This window comes from Micropterus salmoides, unplaced genomic scaffold (assembly GCF_014851395.1).
Source record: "Micropterus salmoides isolate LMB-PRFRI ecotype aquatic unplaced genomic scaffold, ASM1485139v1 Ms_hic_scaffold_3, whole genome shotgun sequence".
In the NCBI taxonomy this organism is placed as follows: domain Eukaryota; kingdom Metazoa; phylum Chordata; class Actinopteri; order Centrarchiformes; family Centrarchidae; genus Micropterus; species Micropterus salmoides.
The window spans coordinates 18,351,936-18,370,620 of NW_024042261.1; the positions used below are offsets into that span (position 1 = coordinate 18,351,936).

Sequence of the window (18,685 nt, forward strand, 5' to 3'; positions counted from 1 at the left end):
AAGACGAGAAGATATTTTAACACAATTTTGAAGAAATATTCGATGATAAAATGTATGAGTGGGGGATCTGGGGGTCCTCCCCCAGAAGATTTTGAGCATTAAACTCTTAATTTCCTGCATTCTGGAGACATTTTCTGCACCAATTTATGGAGTAAATGTCTTTATTTATATGAATGGAATCACAAAATTAAGCAGGTGACAATTCAAAATATAACAATAAAATGGAATATAATGCAGTAATCAGTAGCTTTTTTTGTTGCTTAAGTAACTTTCTTGGACAATGCACATTTGTTTCTTCTATATTCAAATTGCATTGCATGTTTCTTATTGTGCAAGTAAACCTTTCTCAAAGCATTTTCATTCAGCCTACAAGAAGACCAGGGGTCTCTATCTGTACTGATTCCAGCAACGTCCATGAACACAGTAGCCGATTTAAACATTGCAGAAAAATGTTTTCTCACACACTGCTCTCAACATTGGAATAAACATGAATAAAAACATTACTCACTAGCCTACTTAATTCTGCTCTCCTTGTCTTCACTTCTAATATTTCCACACAAGCAAGGAACATACACCTCTGCTGCAAACACAGCGGCTTGCCCTACCTCTTTCTTTTTCTCTCTCCCTGTATTTGTCGGCCCTGTTGACTTTCTCCATAAGCAGTGGGCTGTTTTATGAAGTGGCACAGCATTCACGATTTTCACCCGCGATACCGTTTTCACCCGCGGGTGCGCGGAGGAGGCTTGTTAATGAGGAAGCCAATTGAAACCGTCAACATTGTACTCAGTTGCACCTGCACCAAAGTGTTCACTGTTTTTTTCCTGGTCCATGCTTGTGAAATATTCACCGTCTGAGTCTTATAACATAATGGAGGATCAATGGCTGCTCAAGTAAAGCTGATGTGTGGGAAACACTGATATTAATTTCAATCTGACCAGCCCACCGCAAAACAAATAGTCCAAATAGTCCCTCTGGCATATGCCAGAATTGCCAGGTGGCCAATCTGCCCGTGATCACACCGTCTGTTCTAAAAGGAAAAGAACCATCTTCATTAGAGGTAACTTGTTGAGTTGTGTCCAAAAACCATATTTTTGTCCTTAGATAAAGAACAAAACACACTCCATTATCAAAGCAGCAACTTGTTTGTCTAAACATTACATTTCTTTCCAGACAGGCATGCGATGAAATAAAGTAGCCTATGACAAGTGTGTGTGTGCATTTAAGGTGGAGAGAAATGTTGATATAAGTTAGGAGTGTGTGAGGTGAGGGGGTCACCAGACTGAGCAAACATTAGTGTGTGTCTTAAAAGTCTAAACTAAATATGTAGCTGAAGGGGAAATTGTTAAATTGCTCAAGCATAAAGATGAGGAATGGATAGAAATAGAGAAAACACTACTTAGAAGGCTTGTTTATAAAAAAAGAAACGTATACACCACTAAAACTCTGCACATGCAGTACTTCAAGCAACCATTTCAACTGTAGGTGGGGACAGAGACATTTTTAGCCTTCATAGCTAAGACAACACTGAGCCCATTTACACCTGGCATTTAACTGTGGTCTGTAGGTGAACACAGCATCTAATATTTACTTGCATATATTCCTTTTGCCTTCAGAACTACCTTTATTCTTCGTGGCATACTTTCATCAAGATGACTGAGAGACCTTGGTCCATATTGACATAAAAGCATCAAGCAGTTGCTGCAGATTTGTCGGCTGCACATCCATGATGCAAATCTCCCGTTTCACCGCATCCCAAAGGTTTCTCTATTGGATTGAGATCTTGTGACACTGCGGAGGCCATTGGACGCTGTGGTCATGAAGGGATGGACATGGTCAGCAACAATACTCAGGTAGGCTGTCGCGTTTAAACTATGCTTTTAACTATTCTGAACCTACAATCTGAATGTCGCAGCTGAAATCGACATTTTCTATTGTCCAATTTTTGTGAGCCTGCGCGAACTGTAGCCTCAGTTTCCTGTTCTTAGCTGACAGGAGTGCCTGCCCATCTGGCACCAACTACCATGCCCAGTTTAATGTCACTTAAATTCCCTTTTTTCCCCATTCTGATGCTCGGTTTGAACTTAAGCAAGTTGTCTTGACCACGTCTACATACCTAAGTAGCTATTTGTGTTAACAAGCAATTGAACAGGTGTACCTAATAAAGTGGCCGGTGGGTGTCAGGAACAATTTAATGCACAGGAGGGCACAAGTGACAACTTTAATTGTCCCAAATCATTAACAAAGTATTCAATACATTATAGTGACTGGTTATATAACACAGACAGGGTAAGATACAAAACAAACAGATTTGGACTTTTCTATTAGATGAATCACTTTGATTAATTTGGTTTTCTGGTTTTCTAGTCTGTGCAGGGCACATAGTGAATTGAAGAATGGATATTTTGAATTTGCAGAGAATTCACCGGCACAACAGTAAAGCCTCTTCTCGGGCTGAGCCACACATAAGAAAATATTCTATAACGGCAGATCAACCGGCAGACAACAACAGGACTATGGGCCAACAGAAATAACACATTATAAGAATTCAGTTTTAAAGTGGAGAAGTTGCTTTGATACTTCCTTCTAAGAATGTCTTCCTTCCTTTCTTAAAAATATGGTTCAGACTTGAAACCAAACCCAAATAATGCTGAACACAGCCTCAGCTGCGCAGTACATCATCTGAATATTTTTTTGGTTTGTAGGCAAACATGATGGAAAATGATACTTTTGTAGGCAGAAAGAAGCCAGGGAGAGACGTGGGCGATCACGTTACCACATTTTTATCTAACATCTGACACCAGTTGAATGCCTGAATTAAATACAAAGCGGCAGCATTCAAATCCTAACAGAAGCACGAGTGGTTCTCTGCACAATATGTGCGTCTGGAAGCGTGCCAAGTGCAAAGGTGGACCTGAGACAAGTTAGTGGGTGACTTTTAACAGCTATAGTGTGTTCAAGAGAGTCTTCGTGAGTGTGTGAGCGCATCAGGAAGGTTTCCAAAAGGTACAAATCACGGGTTATGATTTGAACAATAAAGAGAACACTGACTCAAACAATCGTAAATTCTCCAGAGGGAGAAGATACATGATTCAGGTTGGACTCACTGACGGTGAAGAAATGAGCTGCTTTCAGGATCTCCAAAGACTGCATGAGTCAGTGTTTGTGCAGTGCATGAAGCGCTTGTTGGTTTTCCATACATCAAGCTCTAGGTAGAATTGATACATCATCCCAGACCAGAACACATCTGCTGTCCTCTGCTCTGGCTGCCTGCTCACCAGTCGTCTTAGCTCTGCAAGTCAGGCAGGCAACTTAAATCATTCCAGAGATCTACAGAATCCTCCCCTTTGTTTCAACTTTCCATGTGTTTCCCCTCTTTCTCTTCCACTCTGTTGTCTCTTCTTCCCTCCACTCTCGTCTCTCTTTCACTCATTTCTTTCTCCCATCATCTGTTTCACCTCTCCTCTATCCTCACATCCCCTCTACTGTTCTGCACTCTCTTCTACAGCTAACTCTTACCAGTCCTATACCGTCAGACTGAAAATATTGATTCCATATGAAGCGATATGGAGACAGAAATAAAGATCAGTTCCAGGAATGAAGGCCTTGGGGGCTGCTATGAAGGAATGCTACAAAGAGAAATGGAGCAAACAGACCGGCAACGGACAGACAGGCTGAGGGAATTTTAACTATCCACTGGATAGTTGCTGCAGACAAGAACTAAATGTGTACCTGCTTCGTAGGAGAGAAACAGAAAACAAAAGAAATGGAGTGTAAGTGTTAGTGTAAGATCACGTTTAAACATTTGCATGTGTGCTGAGACATGTGGCCACCATTACTGACTCTTGGTTTACGGAGGATATTGTCCTGTTCTATTCTCTCTCTCCTACATTGGGACACTCATGATGGGCCGCCACAACCTACAAGGTGAAGGTTACATGACAGACAGAGACGGCTGAAGTCTTCAGTAGGCTAGTTTTTGGTAGCCTTGCTACCTTGTACTGTAAAAAGGTTTTTAAAAAGTTCACATTTTGAAAAATTGTGCAGATATTATCAGCCAATATGACCTAATTGCAGATTAATTGGTATCTGTGTTTACAACAGCCGATAAATGATGATAAAAAAAAGAGACGGATCCATGAATCATGTTATTGTGAGTGTTGTCATTGCATAGTTTTTCTACCAGAGTGCACTCTGCAACTCACCTGCAACACGCGTGTGGAATGCCAAATACCCACCACAAAATGCAGAAATCCTAATAGTACTATTTTTGACAACAAAAAACATTTATTTTTAAACTGCATCATGTTATTTTATCTTGTCTCATAACTACACATGTTAACGACAAATGTTAGGGATAATCTTTGCTTATGTTGTGTATTTTTGAAAAGATGAAAAAATAAGAAATCGGTATCAGCCTTAAAAATCAGTCAGGCTGTACTGCACACTTAACACAAAGACTGGAAATAGGGGAAACAGCTAGCTCACGTTTAACAAAATCCAGGGTTACAAGTAGATGTTGCCTGATGTTAAGGGGCCACAAGCCAAAAAGGTTGAGAGTCACTGCTGCAGATCTGGTGGTGTTGGTCCATCTGTGCTAAGAGACGTGTATAGTACTCATCACGGAGGTGTGGAAATACGTACAGTCCATGCTGGTTTATGCAGTCTCTACATCTCTGCATGTTTACAACACTGCAAAAGACTCTGCACACTGTAGCACATGCATGCCAACACAGTCACTCTGCCACCACTGCTTCTAAGTGCCTAACGTGCCAGTAACAATGCTTTGTGTGTATAATGATGAATGAGGCAAACAGATTTTAACATTTAACATTTTTTGATGAATCAAAAACCAACAATGCCTGAAACCACAACTATGGAATGACAAAGGAGAAACAGACAGACATGCAGGGTGGGAGAGACAGACAAAGAGAAAGTAAACAGATGGGGAGAAAATCTGATAGAAAATGAATTTAAAGAAAGGACAGAAGAAAGTGAGGGATTCACAGAGGGAGACAGAAAAAACATCCGCAGCCCAACAAGTGAGCCGGTGGGGACAGAGACAGGAACATCCTGGTCCACGAACACACAACACACACTGTCTATGTGTCTGTCTATGTCATGTCTATGTGAGAGTCTGCATTTGTGTGTAAGCACACAGGCATGCATCTGTGCATAAGAGGTGCAGAGCATGGGCAGCTGCTGCCGCTGGAGCCACAGCTGTTTCGGCTATCAGCAAAAAAAATTTTTTTTAAAAGACCTGAGGAGATGAGAAGAAAAGAACAGGAGGAATGGGAAAAGGAAAAGAAGGAAGAGAGACTCAATGAGGATATACCTGTCCCTACGGAGAGGCTTTGGAAACGTGGAGAAAGGGTCAAGATGACAGGAAGAAGGGCTAAGAGCAGAACAAGGAGGCAGTTGTGGAGGAAAGCAGTTTGGTCCCATTGGATCTAGTCAGGGAACAGACTGTGATGTGAAGGTACAAACATTCTGCAACACTTCTGGAACCCATCGTTCCAGCAGGATGCACTTTCCCAGACACTGGACCAAGGACAAAGTGGTGGTGCAGACAAAACACATGGTCTTTCTCTCAATCTGTTGTCTTTTTTGCCCCCTTTGGTAACATTTTGTTCCAACCAGTAAATGTTTGTGGTCTTTTCCAAATGGCACAAGAGGAGACCAGTGTGAAAATGCGATTGTTTTTGTTCATGCCTCAGTGGAAACATCAGATTTGGAATGAACAATGTCCAAATGGAAGCTCGTAACTTCCAAATAGTCAGCTTTGCAGGTAATTCAGAAAAGATGGGGTAACAAGAGGTTAACATCAACTGGACAGTGAGCTATGGCACATTTATGTGTATGGACATTTTAGCATATTCATGCAATTATGAATATTCAAGCTTAGTTTAAAGGAATAATTTGGCATTTTAGGAAACACGCTGGTTCACTTTCTTGCCAAGAGTTAGATGGAAAAAATGATACCAATGTATGCTAAGTATGAAGCTACAGCAGCAGCTGGATAGCGTAGCTGAGCACAAAGACTGGAAACAGGAGGAAACGGCTAGCCTCTGAAGTGACTGGCCATGGTCAAGAAATAGTCCAAATTGTTTCCTGCTTCATCAAAGTCCATGGGCATTAATATGGAGTTGGTCCCCGCTTTGCAGCTATAACAGTTTCCACAGATCTGAGAAGGCTTTCTACGAGATGAGTGTGTCTGTGGGAATGTTTGCCCATTCATTCAAAAGAGCATTTGTCAGGTTCAGACACAAATGTACAAGAGGGTCTGGCTCGCAATCTCAGTTCTAGTTCATCCCAAAGGTGTTCAGTAGGGTTGAGGTCAGGGCTCTGTGTGGGCCATTCAAGTTCTTCCACACCAAACTGGGAAAACCATTTCTTTATGGAGCTGGGTTGTGCACAGGGGCATTGTCATATTGAAACAGGAAAAGAACAAAAACAAACTGTTGTCTAAAACTGTCTGCTGTACCTTTGAGATTTACCATCACAAAGACCACACCATGAAAAAAACAGCCCCTACCAAAAGTATTAGGACAGGGGCGTCCCAGTACTTTTATCTATATAGTGTTCATCAAAACCTTCCCACTGTCAGAGACGGCAGCTCCCCCAGTAAGCCCCTGCGTCTGGATCCCCCAACAAGACTAGGAATCCACTGCTTGGGAATGCGGCATTCTTGAGGAGGTTGTTAACATTCCTCTAAACTTATTGAATCAGCACAGTACAGCTGGCTCCACTTGCCATGGCATGCCATGAGGGTTTTTTTTTTAAAGTGCTGTGTGTATTTGCTTGTTATCATGGCGCGGCGAAAAGACGACGCTTGTCTGTATGTGTGTGTGTGTATGTGTCTGAGTCTGAGTGTTCTAATATAAGTCAAGACAGGAGAACCTCAGGATATATGAAAGAAGCTTTTACATTCCCATTCCTTTCCATTCAGCCTACTATAGGGTAAGATTGTCCATATCCCAATAACGGTAGTAAAATGTGTCTAAGCTGAGTAACACATAAAATTTCCACTCTAGTGACACTGGTGCCAAATATCTTTCCAAAATATGGTCTTATCCACACAAATTTGCAATGTTAATGCAAAAAGGGTGTTAAAGACCCTTTTTTCCCTCAACACATGCTTCAAGGCACATACAAATACTGTAACTGCTGTATATGAGCACCGCACTGGGTCCATCCAGATGAGCCTACAGAGCACGTTGTGGTTCATCCAGTCCAGACTTTTGCACAGAAACTGTCTTGTGCAACACTATAAAGATGAGACAGAGCGCATATACTCACAGCAGAGACATCATATGTTTATCAGGCCATCGTGACTCTAGTCACACCAGTGTAAACAGGGAATATTTTAGTGGCACAGATTGTAACATGTTTACTTTAAACAAACCAAGTGGTTCAGTGAGATAAAGAGCTTACCATGCAACTGCCATCAAGTCCTGTCGTGCCTCCTTTTCACTGGCTGACTTGTTTGATGTGAATTTAAGTTCCTAACCAGCCCTTTATGGGGTAACTAACACAATCAAATATCACAATATTGTTACTTAATTACCTAATACCTTCAAAAAATGTGTAAAAAGTATTTTGGGTGTAACAACCAGCAGATAGAGGCCGTGTTTTCCCTAATTATGGGAACCTTTCTTTAAATTGTTGACTTCCACCATAGAGATAATGAGTGGAAGTGAGTGAGGCGGAGACAAAGAAAGAGATGACGACTGAACTTGGGACAGCATTTGGTCTCACTGTCTTTATCTGGGAAGAGCCAAACAGCCTGGGTCAATCAGTAGATCTGAGGGAAGCCCTGAACTGCTGCCCAGTCTGGCTCCCCCTGATGAGTGAGAACAGTGCCAGCAGAGACAACACACCAGTTAACCTGAATCCAGACTGCCTTTCAACACCTCTCCCCTCACAAACAAATTTCAATAATTTATACTCACACTACATGAAAATAACCAGTGACAACAGTGATAATATAATATATAATGCACGTTCCAAATTCTGTTGATTTCAGTTTATCCCTAATTAAGATTCCAGGTAGCAATGAGTTCTCTAAATTTGGTGTTACTCCACCTAACAACAGACACAAAACCGTACCATGCAATACTTCTAGCTTCCATATTTCTTTGGTATCCTTGCAATCCATCTGTCCATCTGCAAATTCCAGTCTAGGGATATTATATAGACTGGCACACACAACAGACTAACACTTTATTTTGTAAGCTCTGTGAGGAGTATAGTTCTCATAACTGTGATATATATAAACATGCCTGTTGCTCTTATCTAACATCTGGTGTATTTGCTGTGATGTATGAAAACAACAGTTTACAATTGGACTTCTAAAATTAGTGTTCCACCAATTTAGCATTGCACTCCTATAACAACTCATGATGGACAGTTTTTAAAAAAAGATCAAAAACGACACAGCACAACCAGAGATATCATTTTTTTAATCCCACATATTCTTCGTCCTTGTAAAAACCTTGACTACCAACAGAGAGAGAAGTCAGAGAATTTGGTGTGTTATGCTAGTAATGGCTCATGTAGCCTCAAGCTACTAGCTGCATGCAGAGGTGAGGAGCAGGCTACAAAGCTCTGGTACCTCACCACATTCACACCACACACCCAGATTGTTTTCATTTTCAACTGACTGACTCACTTGATATTGAAGCATGCTAATGTCCATAACTAGCATGTCAACAATTCTGTCCTGCTTGTCTGCTTGTTGAATTGGGAATGTCCATGTCTGAAAACTGAAGCCAATGAGAAAGTGCCTTAAACCTGCATTCTTTCTAATGGCCAACTGGGGATGACTCCACTAGTTGCAAAAAGAAGTCCAATTGCATTGGACTTAATGGCAAAATGAGCTCACTTCTCACTTGATTTAATACCTTTACACTTTCCTTATAGGTTTATGGTCTCAATCGTTAGATTCAAGTCTTCTTCAATACAGCATGAAGTTTATTTAGTAAATCATGGTTCTATTTAGAGGAAAGTAGACATTAAAGCAGCGTAAGCTTTAGAGCGGGACTACCTTGTGATTGACAAGTCGCTACTATGGCAACCTGTCAATCAGGCTAGAGTGACTCGTATCCAATGCACTGTGAACATTTAACCAGCGCGTTAAAAAAGCCTATTAGGAAAGAGCTGTTCATTTTTCCGGTAAGTACATTTTTGTTGTAAGCCTGTTCTTGGCTAGCCAAAATTTGCCCAGTTAAAATCCCAGTTAACGTGAATTACAGATAGACCTTGCTAACCAAGCTAGCTAGCACCACTGTCTCATCCAAATATGGTCACGTCAAGTCCACAAACCTGTGCTTGATCCATAGGCACACACATAAAACACGCAAAACCACTGATACAAAGGCCCCATTAGACAAAAACACAGACATAGACACATTCAGCGGGGAACTGGGAGCACCGGTCATCTCAACCCGGAGGCTGCTAATCATCCAAATGTCATCACTGTGTGTTCTGTTCTCTGTTCACAGGAAAAGAAGTGATGGTACGCCCAGCACACTGACTGACATCAGAATACCAAATACAGTGAGACAAAAAGCCTCTCTGCCTGACAGATTAGATGAAGACATTGTAGGACCAGCATGCCCCGGTCTGCTAGTGTAATTGACCTCTCTGTGGGAGAATCAGACACTATCCCAGGTTTGGTTTCACTATATCAGAGTAAAATTATGCCTAGCAGAAGTAGCAGACCCAGACCATGAAAATGAAGTAGCTAATTGGAATTCAGCCATCCCTTATATTATTATTAATACATTTCCTATTGTGACATCTTCTGTGACAAAGGCCTATTATTTACGTTCTGTCAACAAACACACCTTTGAGACAAATCCTAGAGAGAGCTGTTTCTTTTTACCTTTTTATCCTTGGTGTGATGAAACAATACCTAAAATCCTGATATAGGGCTAATAGCAAGACATACAAAATTAACATTTGGCTACAAATATAAAATTTTGCCTTTTTTTATACTTTTAAAGTAATAGTTTAGTAAGATTTCGGGAAATACATGTATTCACTTTCTTGTTGAGAGTTAGATAATACAATTGATACTTCTCTCATGTCTGTTTGATGTAGTCTTTTCTTTCCCAGACAGAATATCAATCTTCTCATTTAATTTTCATCAAGACAGTGAATACGCAAAATTCCCAAAATGACATTGGAGCAAAAAAAAAAAAAAAAAAAGACAAAAAAGCAGCAGACCTTCAAAATTGAGAAGGTGGACCTAAGACATGTTTGGCATTTTTGCTAAAAAAAATTATTAATTAATAATAAAACTATTTGCTGCTTAATTTTCCGTCGATCAGCTAGTTGATTCATTGTTGCAGCTCTTCTAACTTCAACACAAATTGGTCTTTTAGCAGGATTTTGTCGAAGGGAGTTTCTTGTGAATGATGGGTTGTTAGTTTTCTCTCCACATCCATGGTAATCCTTCTACAGTCTAAACACTGTCTCACCACTGGGCTGCTACAAATGTAGGGTGGACCTGAATCATTTACTGTGTGCAAGGTATACATGAATAGCCAAGGGGCCACATGCAAAAGCACGCATTTATAAAACATAATGTGACTAGGCAGAGTTCTAGCCTGACGACTCTAAAAACATCACTCTGAAGAGACTCTGAAGAGCAGAGACTTAAAGTCTAAATGAACCACATATTCCTTTGTGAGAGACATGTGATTGGGGAAAGCATAAAAGAAAGAACAGACTGAAAACTGGCATGGCTGTAAAGTGCATTGAATACATTTTCTCAATGAATGTGAAGTGGACTGCTCTGACAGCAGCAGGCCATGCAGCGCAATGAGAGGTGGCCTTTCATCCTAGCTAGCTGTTAGCTTTGGCAGAGGGACAGCAGCCCTCGGCCGGCCTTCCTGCCTGGCTGTAAACTGGGAGCACAACCGGGGGCTGGGAGAAAGGGGTGAGAAATGAAAGAGAGGGTATACAAAACATTCCATGAAAATAATAAATGGTATTATATTGTTTTGTAGCATATAAAAGCCAAGCAGAAAGGCCAGCAAGGAGTGCGAAAAGACCATTGTTTCCTTGGTTTTCACCCTTGAAAAGAAAATAGCATCTCATTGAGGTCTAAGAGTGGAGGGGCTGAAGCAGGTGGGCAGACAGATATGCAGACAGGCAGGTAGTGACTCAGACAGGAAGTTACACAAGCCAACAGATGCAGGTGGCACGGCAGACAGACTTGCAAATAAGGAGGTCGCAGACAGATGTGGGAAATGATTTTTTTTTTATTCTGCTGAATAGCTGTAGTGGTATCCATGGCAACATGGCTTTGGCATTCTTGGTAGCACTGGAAGGAGCAGGAAGTACAGAGGAGGAGCGGGTGGAGAGCGGATGCCAGGATTCACACCAGACAGAGAGGGATACCAAATCCAGCTCTGTGCATTGTGCCCCTAAGCGATATATCAATACTTAGCGTCTATGATGGCAGTGATTGCCTCTAGCGTGATCCAGCAGGCTGCTGTGTGCCGCTGCTACCTTGATTCCTACTGAACAGCTTGTTAGGTCTTCTTATTTTAATCTGAAAATCAAAACATTATGTAGGACACACTGAACACCATGATGTTAATGAGCCTGTAACATGACACAATATTACCTCACTGAGTTTCGTGTGGAGTGGACCCCAGTGAAATAAAATTTAAAAAATAATCCAAGTTCCTATCTTTGCATTAATTGCTGTGTTATATTATTAAATATTTATATGTCAAAATGTGTATGTATATGTCTGTTATACTCTTGTGACTCATCCTGTATGTGGGGGAATATACAGTACATTAAGTCTAATTACTTAATTTCATCCATGTAAGGACGTGGGTGAGAGAGGTGTGGGCTAAAGACGATCTACTGTAACCGTTTTACTGGGCCTTTAAAACAATGAATACATTTGAGATGTGTTACAAAGAGGTCATGCATTGAAAATAGATATATTTAAACAATTTCACAGCAGCATTTACAAGAGGAGAAACTCCTGCTTGATTTTATTGTGCCTGGCAGGATAACAGCTGTCTTTAAGAGACGTGAGAAGAGCAGTGTAACAGGTGAAAAGCTTTAAGGTAAATAATGCATCAGAATAGAAATGTCACACCACCAAGAATGTTGCAACAAAGCTGTCTCATTTCTCATTTTCTGTCTTCTGTTTTTATTCCCTGAATTAATAATAAATCATATCGTTATTTATGATTTAGTAATTACTACAACAAAATAAACAAAAGGGGCCAAAAGAGAGCACAAGGCAATTTCTGCCACTTTCGTTTGATTTTAAGCCAATGAAACCCCGCGTGGTTAACTTGTTTGTCTCCATGATAACAGCCAGCCAAAACTAGCCAGTCCAAACTTCTCTACTTTGTGAGTAAGGGCCGTCTTAGTAACTTTCACTTCGTGTTCACATTTGAACTTCAGCTTTTGGGAAGTGCTGATGAGGACTCAGCAGTTTTTGGCGATATCAACAAGCATGGGGACTGTGTGTTCCACATGAGTGTTTCTTGGCAATAATTTCTCATTTTAAGGCAACTGCCAGATATGAAATGTTTATTTTAGTTGCATAAAGTTGGAAGAGCTTCAACTCCTTCTCCGAACAACGCTAAACAACGCTAACGCAAAAACAAACTCCTCATACCCACACAGCCACATGTGCCCACAGTCATCTTTATTTGTTATGCTAGCAACACAGTGCCAGACAAATACACAAAGACACACTACTTGCTTAGAAGTGTTGGGTCTAATAACAGAGCGTGGCCACTATTTAAATCTGTAGCCCTGTTTGTTTTCTGTTTTGAGGACAGAGAAAAGAGAATGGGCTGCGAGTCAAACAGCTCATTGAATCAAAATCTACATCTGACACTTAGCAGCGCCAGGGAGAAGAGGAAAACACAAGTACATGCACACGTGCATATGCATGTGATTCAGATGCAAGAATTAACAACTCTCCATGTGTTGTGTAAATGTCCGAAAATAAAAGGAAAAATAATTGGATTAGGGTTCTATTAATGCTATTATAGAATTACTGCTCAGGAACAGGGGTGGATTTAGGGATTATTAGGTCCATGTGATCCCACCTTATATCCAGCATGAGTCCTGCCCTTTGTGAGCGGTGTGGTGGAGCAGAGCTCGATGGCCTCGGGCTCGTGGAAGATCACCGTGGGCAACGGTTCCTTCCTCAGCGTCAGCACATTTAGCTTGGTCTTCAGCATCGTCTGGAAGTGCTGACGGAGAAAAGAGAGAAACACACTGTACTTTACAATCGCTGCTACAGAACTCTGTAGAAGCATGTAGGTTAACATTTGTACACTGCTGGAGGCTCAAAAAAATGCAACCTCCACAATATCTGCATTTTAGGGTTTTTGTCATTTATAGGTGCTTAATACAGAATAAGAGATGAATGTCACCACCTTTGCCTTCAGACAGAAGTATACCAGATTTATATGTGTGTAAATAGGATGATAAAAATGTTGCTTGATGCTCCATAAAACTTTCACGAGTCTCAAAGGGTAAATATACCAACAAAAGACTTCAGGATATTATGTTTTAAGCTTTTTGTAAAAAACATACCTATATGAAATTCAAGGCAGGAGTAGATTTATAGTGCCCTCTCACACACACACACACACACACACACACACACACACACAGAAAACAAATCTCAGTGGTGAAAACAAGAGATGAAGACTGTAAGTAAGATGGTGAGAGATGATGAAGGGAGCTCTGCCCTCGCCGCCTCTGTCAAAACAAGAGAGGAGAGCCGCACGCTCTCATGCTACAGTCCATGGCCAGTGTTTCCTGAAGCCGAGCAGAACCACATGGAGGACCTGGCCCTGTGGAATTTCAGGGCTTCCTCGAAACAGTCAAGACAAAACTGAGCAGCTAATGAAATAAAAGTAAAAAACACAGACATATGGCACGTCTGCTGCGCTGTGTATCTGCAGTCCATTATCAAAGATCATGTATCACTGGCCAGTGATGATTATTTATATGTGGGCAATAACCTCAAATGAATACTTTGCCTGCATGTGTTTTGAATCTCATTTTTATTATTAATTATTATTAATGTTACTTTTTGGCAGTTTCTTTGCAACACAGTTTTAACAGGTTTTGTCTATAAGTCTGTGGAATATATTTAACTAGCCACAGTTGCCTCGGGGCACTAAAAAAGATACTATATCTGGGAACTGCAGTGATTCTGGCTTGCAGGCTTTTTAACCATGCTAAGCGCATGACTCTAGGGGTCTGTTGGTTGGTCTGTTGACACACCACTGTTATATGGACTGCAATGAAATTTTGTGCAGATATTCATGGTCCCCAGGAGAGTCATCTTAATGACTGGTGATCCACTGAATTTTCTTCCAGCGCCATCAGCAGGTTCCCATTTGCGGTTTTGGGTGAAATGTCTCAACAACTATTGGATGGATTGCCATGAAATTTGGTCCACACACACACACACACACACACACACACAGCAACACTCCAGGATGAATTGTAATAACTTTAGTGATTCCCTGACATTTCATCTAGCACCATCATCAGGTCCAAAATTGTATTTGTCCAATACTTTGGACAAAATATCTGCTACACGCTAAACTAAGATAGTGAACATGGTTACCTACTTAACATAATCATGTCAGCATGTTGATGTTAGCATTTAACTCAAGCATTACTGTCACAGAGCTGCCTGTATGTGATTGTCTTTATTTCTCACCTTCATTATTATACACTGTCTGCAATATACAGATAAAAAAAGTAGTAATAACAGGTGGTAATCGAGTCATCCGTTCTAGTCTCTGAATGTTTTGGTCATAAGACCACTTATGACCACTGTTCTGTTAAGTACAGATTACTTTAACAAATGCTCCCATTTACTTTTCTTCCTTTTCTCTTTGGCACTTCAAAGCTGTTTTCCATGTTGGACCTGCACAATGTCCATTTTTTTTTGCAACAGATGGTCAACATTTTCAGGCGATGAAAACAGTGAATCCTGCCAATACAGGCTATCATCAGTCTCCAGTGTTGGTTTGTTTGGCAAAGCCAAGTAGAACATCCTCACTCAATGTCAAGAAACAGCTTTGGTGTCCAGTTTCAAAACTCAACGCCACTGCATCGAAAATTGTTTCAAATACATGTAATTTTGCTGCAAAATAATATTAATACAGTATTATATTACCTCTACCCTATTAATAATTGAGTTGTCCTCGTAAATGTTACCATGTGAAGGATTTCAGATCATCTTTGTTGTCACCTATGGCTTAAACAAATTAGATTTTGGGGTACAGTTTGCCAAGTGCTGAGATTTATAAAATAATATCACATAGCCAAAAATAAATATTTGACACTTAAGGTTAAATTTAATGCCCTCCAGCTAATTGGCCTCATCCTGTGATGATGCCCTACAGTACATAACACAACCTGTTGGGGCTGAAACAAGACCCCCAGGCACACCCACGCAAGTGTACCTTCATGTTGAGAAAAGATTAATAAAGAAAATGAAAAGGGGGGGGGGGCTGTCATGAAAGAAGAAGATAAGAAAAGAAAAAAGCGAGGAGCAGATGAAGGAGATAAGGAGAAAAAGTAAGATGGAGTTGTGAAAGTAAAGCCACATGTGTGTAAACGCTCGCTGACCTCCGCGTCAGCACTTTACAGCTTCCTGACAGCGGCTCACATTCCTGTGGTTGGCCCCTGTACGGAGGGGGGCGTGGGGTGGCTGGGGGGGCCTGTGGTGGGCTCCCCGACTCCTCCACCCCCCACCAGGAGCAAAAGGCCTGAGTGGAGGGTCGCTTGTGGAGTAACGCTGGAATCTATTCATAATATTTTCACTGCATTTGAATGTTTTATATTTCTCAAGTCCCAGCAGTCTCCTCATCAAGTTACTGCTGTTATTGTTTCTATTTCTGACTTTAACTTGGACCCAGGCAGGTTTTCTGTCTCCACCTTGGTAGTGTGGGTTGGGTCAGTTTTGTACTGGTTACAAGACAAGGGGTCTTGTCTTCACTTCAGATCTAAATGCTAAATAATGGCACAAGAAACCTGAAATCTCCAAATAATGGTCCTCTTTCAGTATTATGAAAAACAAGCTTGTTTTCAATTTGACACTTTAGCAATCACTCAGGGGCCTGACCTAAGTACATACTATGTAAATGTTTGATTTTAGTGAAAGCCTCCACATGTTTATGTATATCTGATTGACACTCAAATTGAAATTGACTCTTTCAGAGTAGTACAACTCAAGGATTTAGTGTTAGCAGGTTCTTTTTTTGCAGCTATTGACACTACAAGTCACTGATGGGCGTTAAGGGGTCACACACAATCCACACGCATTCTGGCGGCAGGAACTTTTTCACATCTCTGCCGGGATTTGATACGTGACACCCCACACCCTGATTAGTCTTCATCACCAGGCCCTGTGCTCTTTGGGTTTTATCTGGATCCTTAGATTTATTTAATAGTTTGACTGTGATGTCCATCTGAAACGTAACCCACATTTACAGTAACTGCCAAGACTGTGCTCATCAGTGTGGAGCCACATTTTATACCTGACATATATATATAAAACATATACAAATATCTAATATACATTATATATTAGGTCATTTGTATGCCAGTTATGACGTTCATTGTCATAACATTAAAAGTCTACATATTTAGCAGTGTGACTGTAATGCTGAGTGTATCAACACTGACTCATTGCTGCCTGTACCCATGTAATTAACGTGTATTTATAGTGCAGAAGAAGTTACAATAAAAAGGGATTTGGCCGAACATTACTAGAACTCCTACAATGTGGCTTTTACAACAATCCAGTTTTTATATTTTATGGTTATCAAGGCCCATATATTACGTATTTGCTAAAAATCAGTGCTTCCAATAAACTATCCCACAATATTTTACACAGGCATCACTTTTTTCCCCCCGAGAGAAGTACTAATATTTAAAAATGGGCAGACGACCAAGGTCAAATCACAGAGCCCGGCGCTGACAGCTGATTCTGCTCCCCAAGTATGTCTGTGAAATCAAGTGTCATCAAGACAAGTACACAGGCTAATTTTTCAAAGAGTCTCTGCTATTAAGTAATTGTGAATTCCGCAATTTAAAAATGCGTAAATCCAGGAAAATACTTGTCACAGTCACGCTCATGAGACAGGCTTTGGACAGTGCCTTGCTGCAGTTTGCCTCCTGCAGTGATGAGCTTAACAGGTCACAGATGGTAAGTTAAACTTTTGGCCCCCTGAGGGAGTTTTCTTACAGGAAAGAGGTTTTGGGGGCAGTTTCATGGTAAGACACTGGCTACTGACACACACAAATAGTGGTTATAGGGATGTGATCATGACAAAACAGTAGAAAAAAGCTGGACAACTACATGGAAAGATGATCTGTGTCTAAAAAGCATGATAATCTGAAGAAAATACACCCCTTGGATACACAAATGGCTACAGCTTGATCTTGGAAACTCCGGTTAGTCATGTTAAACATGGTTATGAGGTTAACATAGACCTCAAGACCAAAACAGTTTGTCAACATTAGCCTGCCTCAAACACATCTGCACCAACTCAGATGCACATGCAGCTGGATCCACGATGAAAGAGGGTGTAGAGCTCTGTGCCAGATGTCATAGTAGGTCTGGCGGGTGCTGGCAAAGAGCAAGACAGTAGGACGTTACTGTTATCAGGTCATCTGTTCTCCATCACATCTTTCTTTTTCAAAAGAAGAAGAATCACCAGCCCAACGTTGGAGAATAAGAGTCTGACTTCAAATAGCACCATGAAACTGCTGGGAATGAATTAACAACGATCATTAGGTTAATAAATGCAATAGTTTTGCTGTAGGTACAAATGTTTAGTCTAGAGTGATACATCACAGTCCCAGGTTTAAATTTGGGGGTGACACTTGCAATCAATGTCACCACATCTATATGGTCAGCAAATCAACCATGCCAGCTCAGAGCTGTAAAAGAAGCCAGGGTTTCGTTGTTTTTCTCAGTGATAAAGTTGGACAAACCTTCTATAGTGCGAAACAAACAACTGAGAAGTAAGTAAGAGTTTTCTTGTAAACGAAGTTCTGTTCACATTTAGCATTACTCATCGAAATGAATTGTGTGTATGCTTGCGGCCTAACAAGAAAACATTTGCAAAGCCAATATTTTAATTGAAACCTGCATTGTTCAGATCCATGTTTTCTTGCGAGCAGTCTTCTTCTTCCCTGCCTTTTGCTGTTGCATTGCAACGTTTCATGGCAACCTGTTGATAAGTAAATAATAGGTAACGTGGGCAGGAATGTATATCCTGTCATCCATGTGCTCACGTGTCCTTCAGCGTGTGCACGAGACACTAACCAACTAGGGACACACTCACAAGCACATTGTGCAATTGCGCTACTAGTGGCCGAAAACACCACAGGGGAGCTTTAAAGTAGGGGTGGGAATCACCAGAGGCCCCACGATACGATATTATCACGATATTTATGTTGCGATTTTAAATATATAGAGCTATATTGCAATTTATTACCTTTTTCCAACTTCCAATTAGGTCCCTAAAGTCAAACTTTGTCAACATCTGTTTATCTAAAAAGATACATTTCTCTGTTTGTTCATATCACTTTTTCAGTCCTCTATATGGTCCTGTTAAGTTTTCTTGTGGATTAAAGAGCAATAGATTTTATTATT

General features: G+C 40.8%; 1 protein-coding gene across 1 annotated transcript in view; it reads right to left on the reverse strand.

Moving 5' to 3' along the window:
* The window catches only part of pid1 (phosphotyrosine interaction domain containing 1), a 30,698-nt gene that overhangs the window by 6,640 nt on the left and 5,373 nt on the right, over positions 1 to 18,685 (reverse strand). The window contains exon 2 of the mRNA XM_038693635.1: positions 13,095 to 13,241. Within this exon, the coding sequence (XP_038549563.1) occupies positions 13,095 to 13,241 (147 nt within the window). The remainder of the gene's footprint in view (positions 1 to 13,094; positions 13,242 to 18,685) is intronic.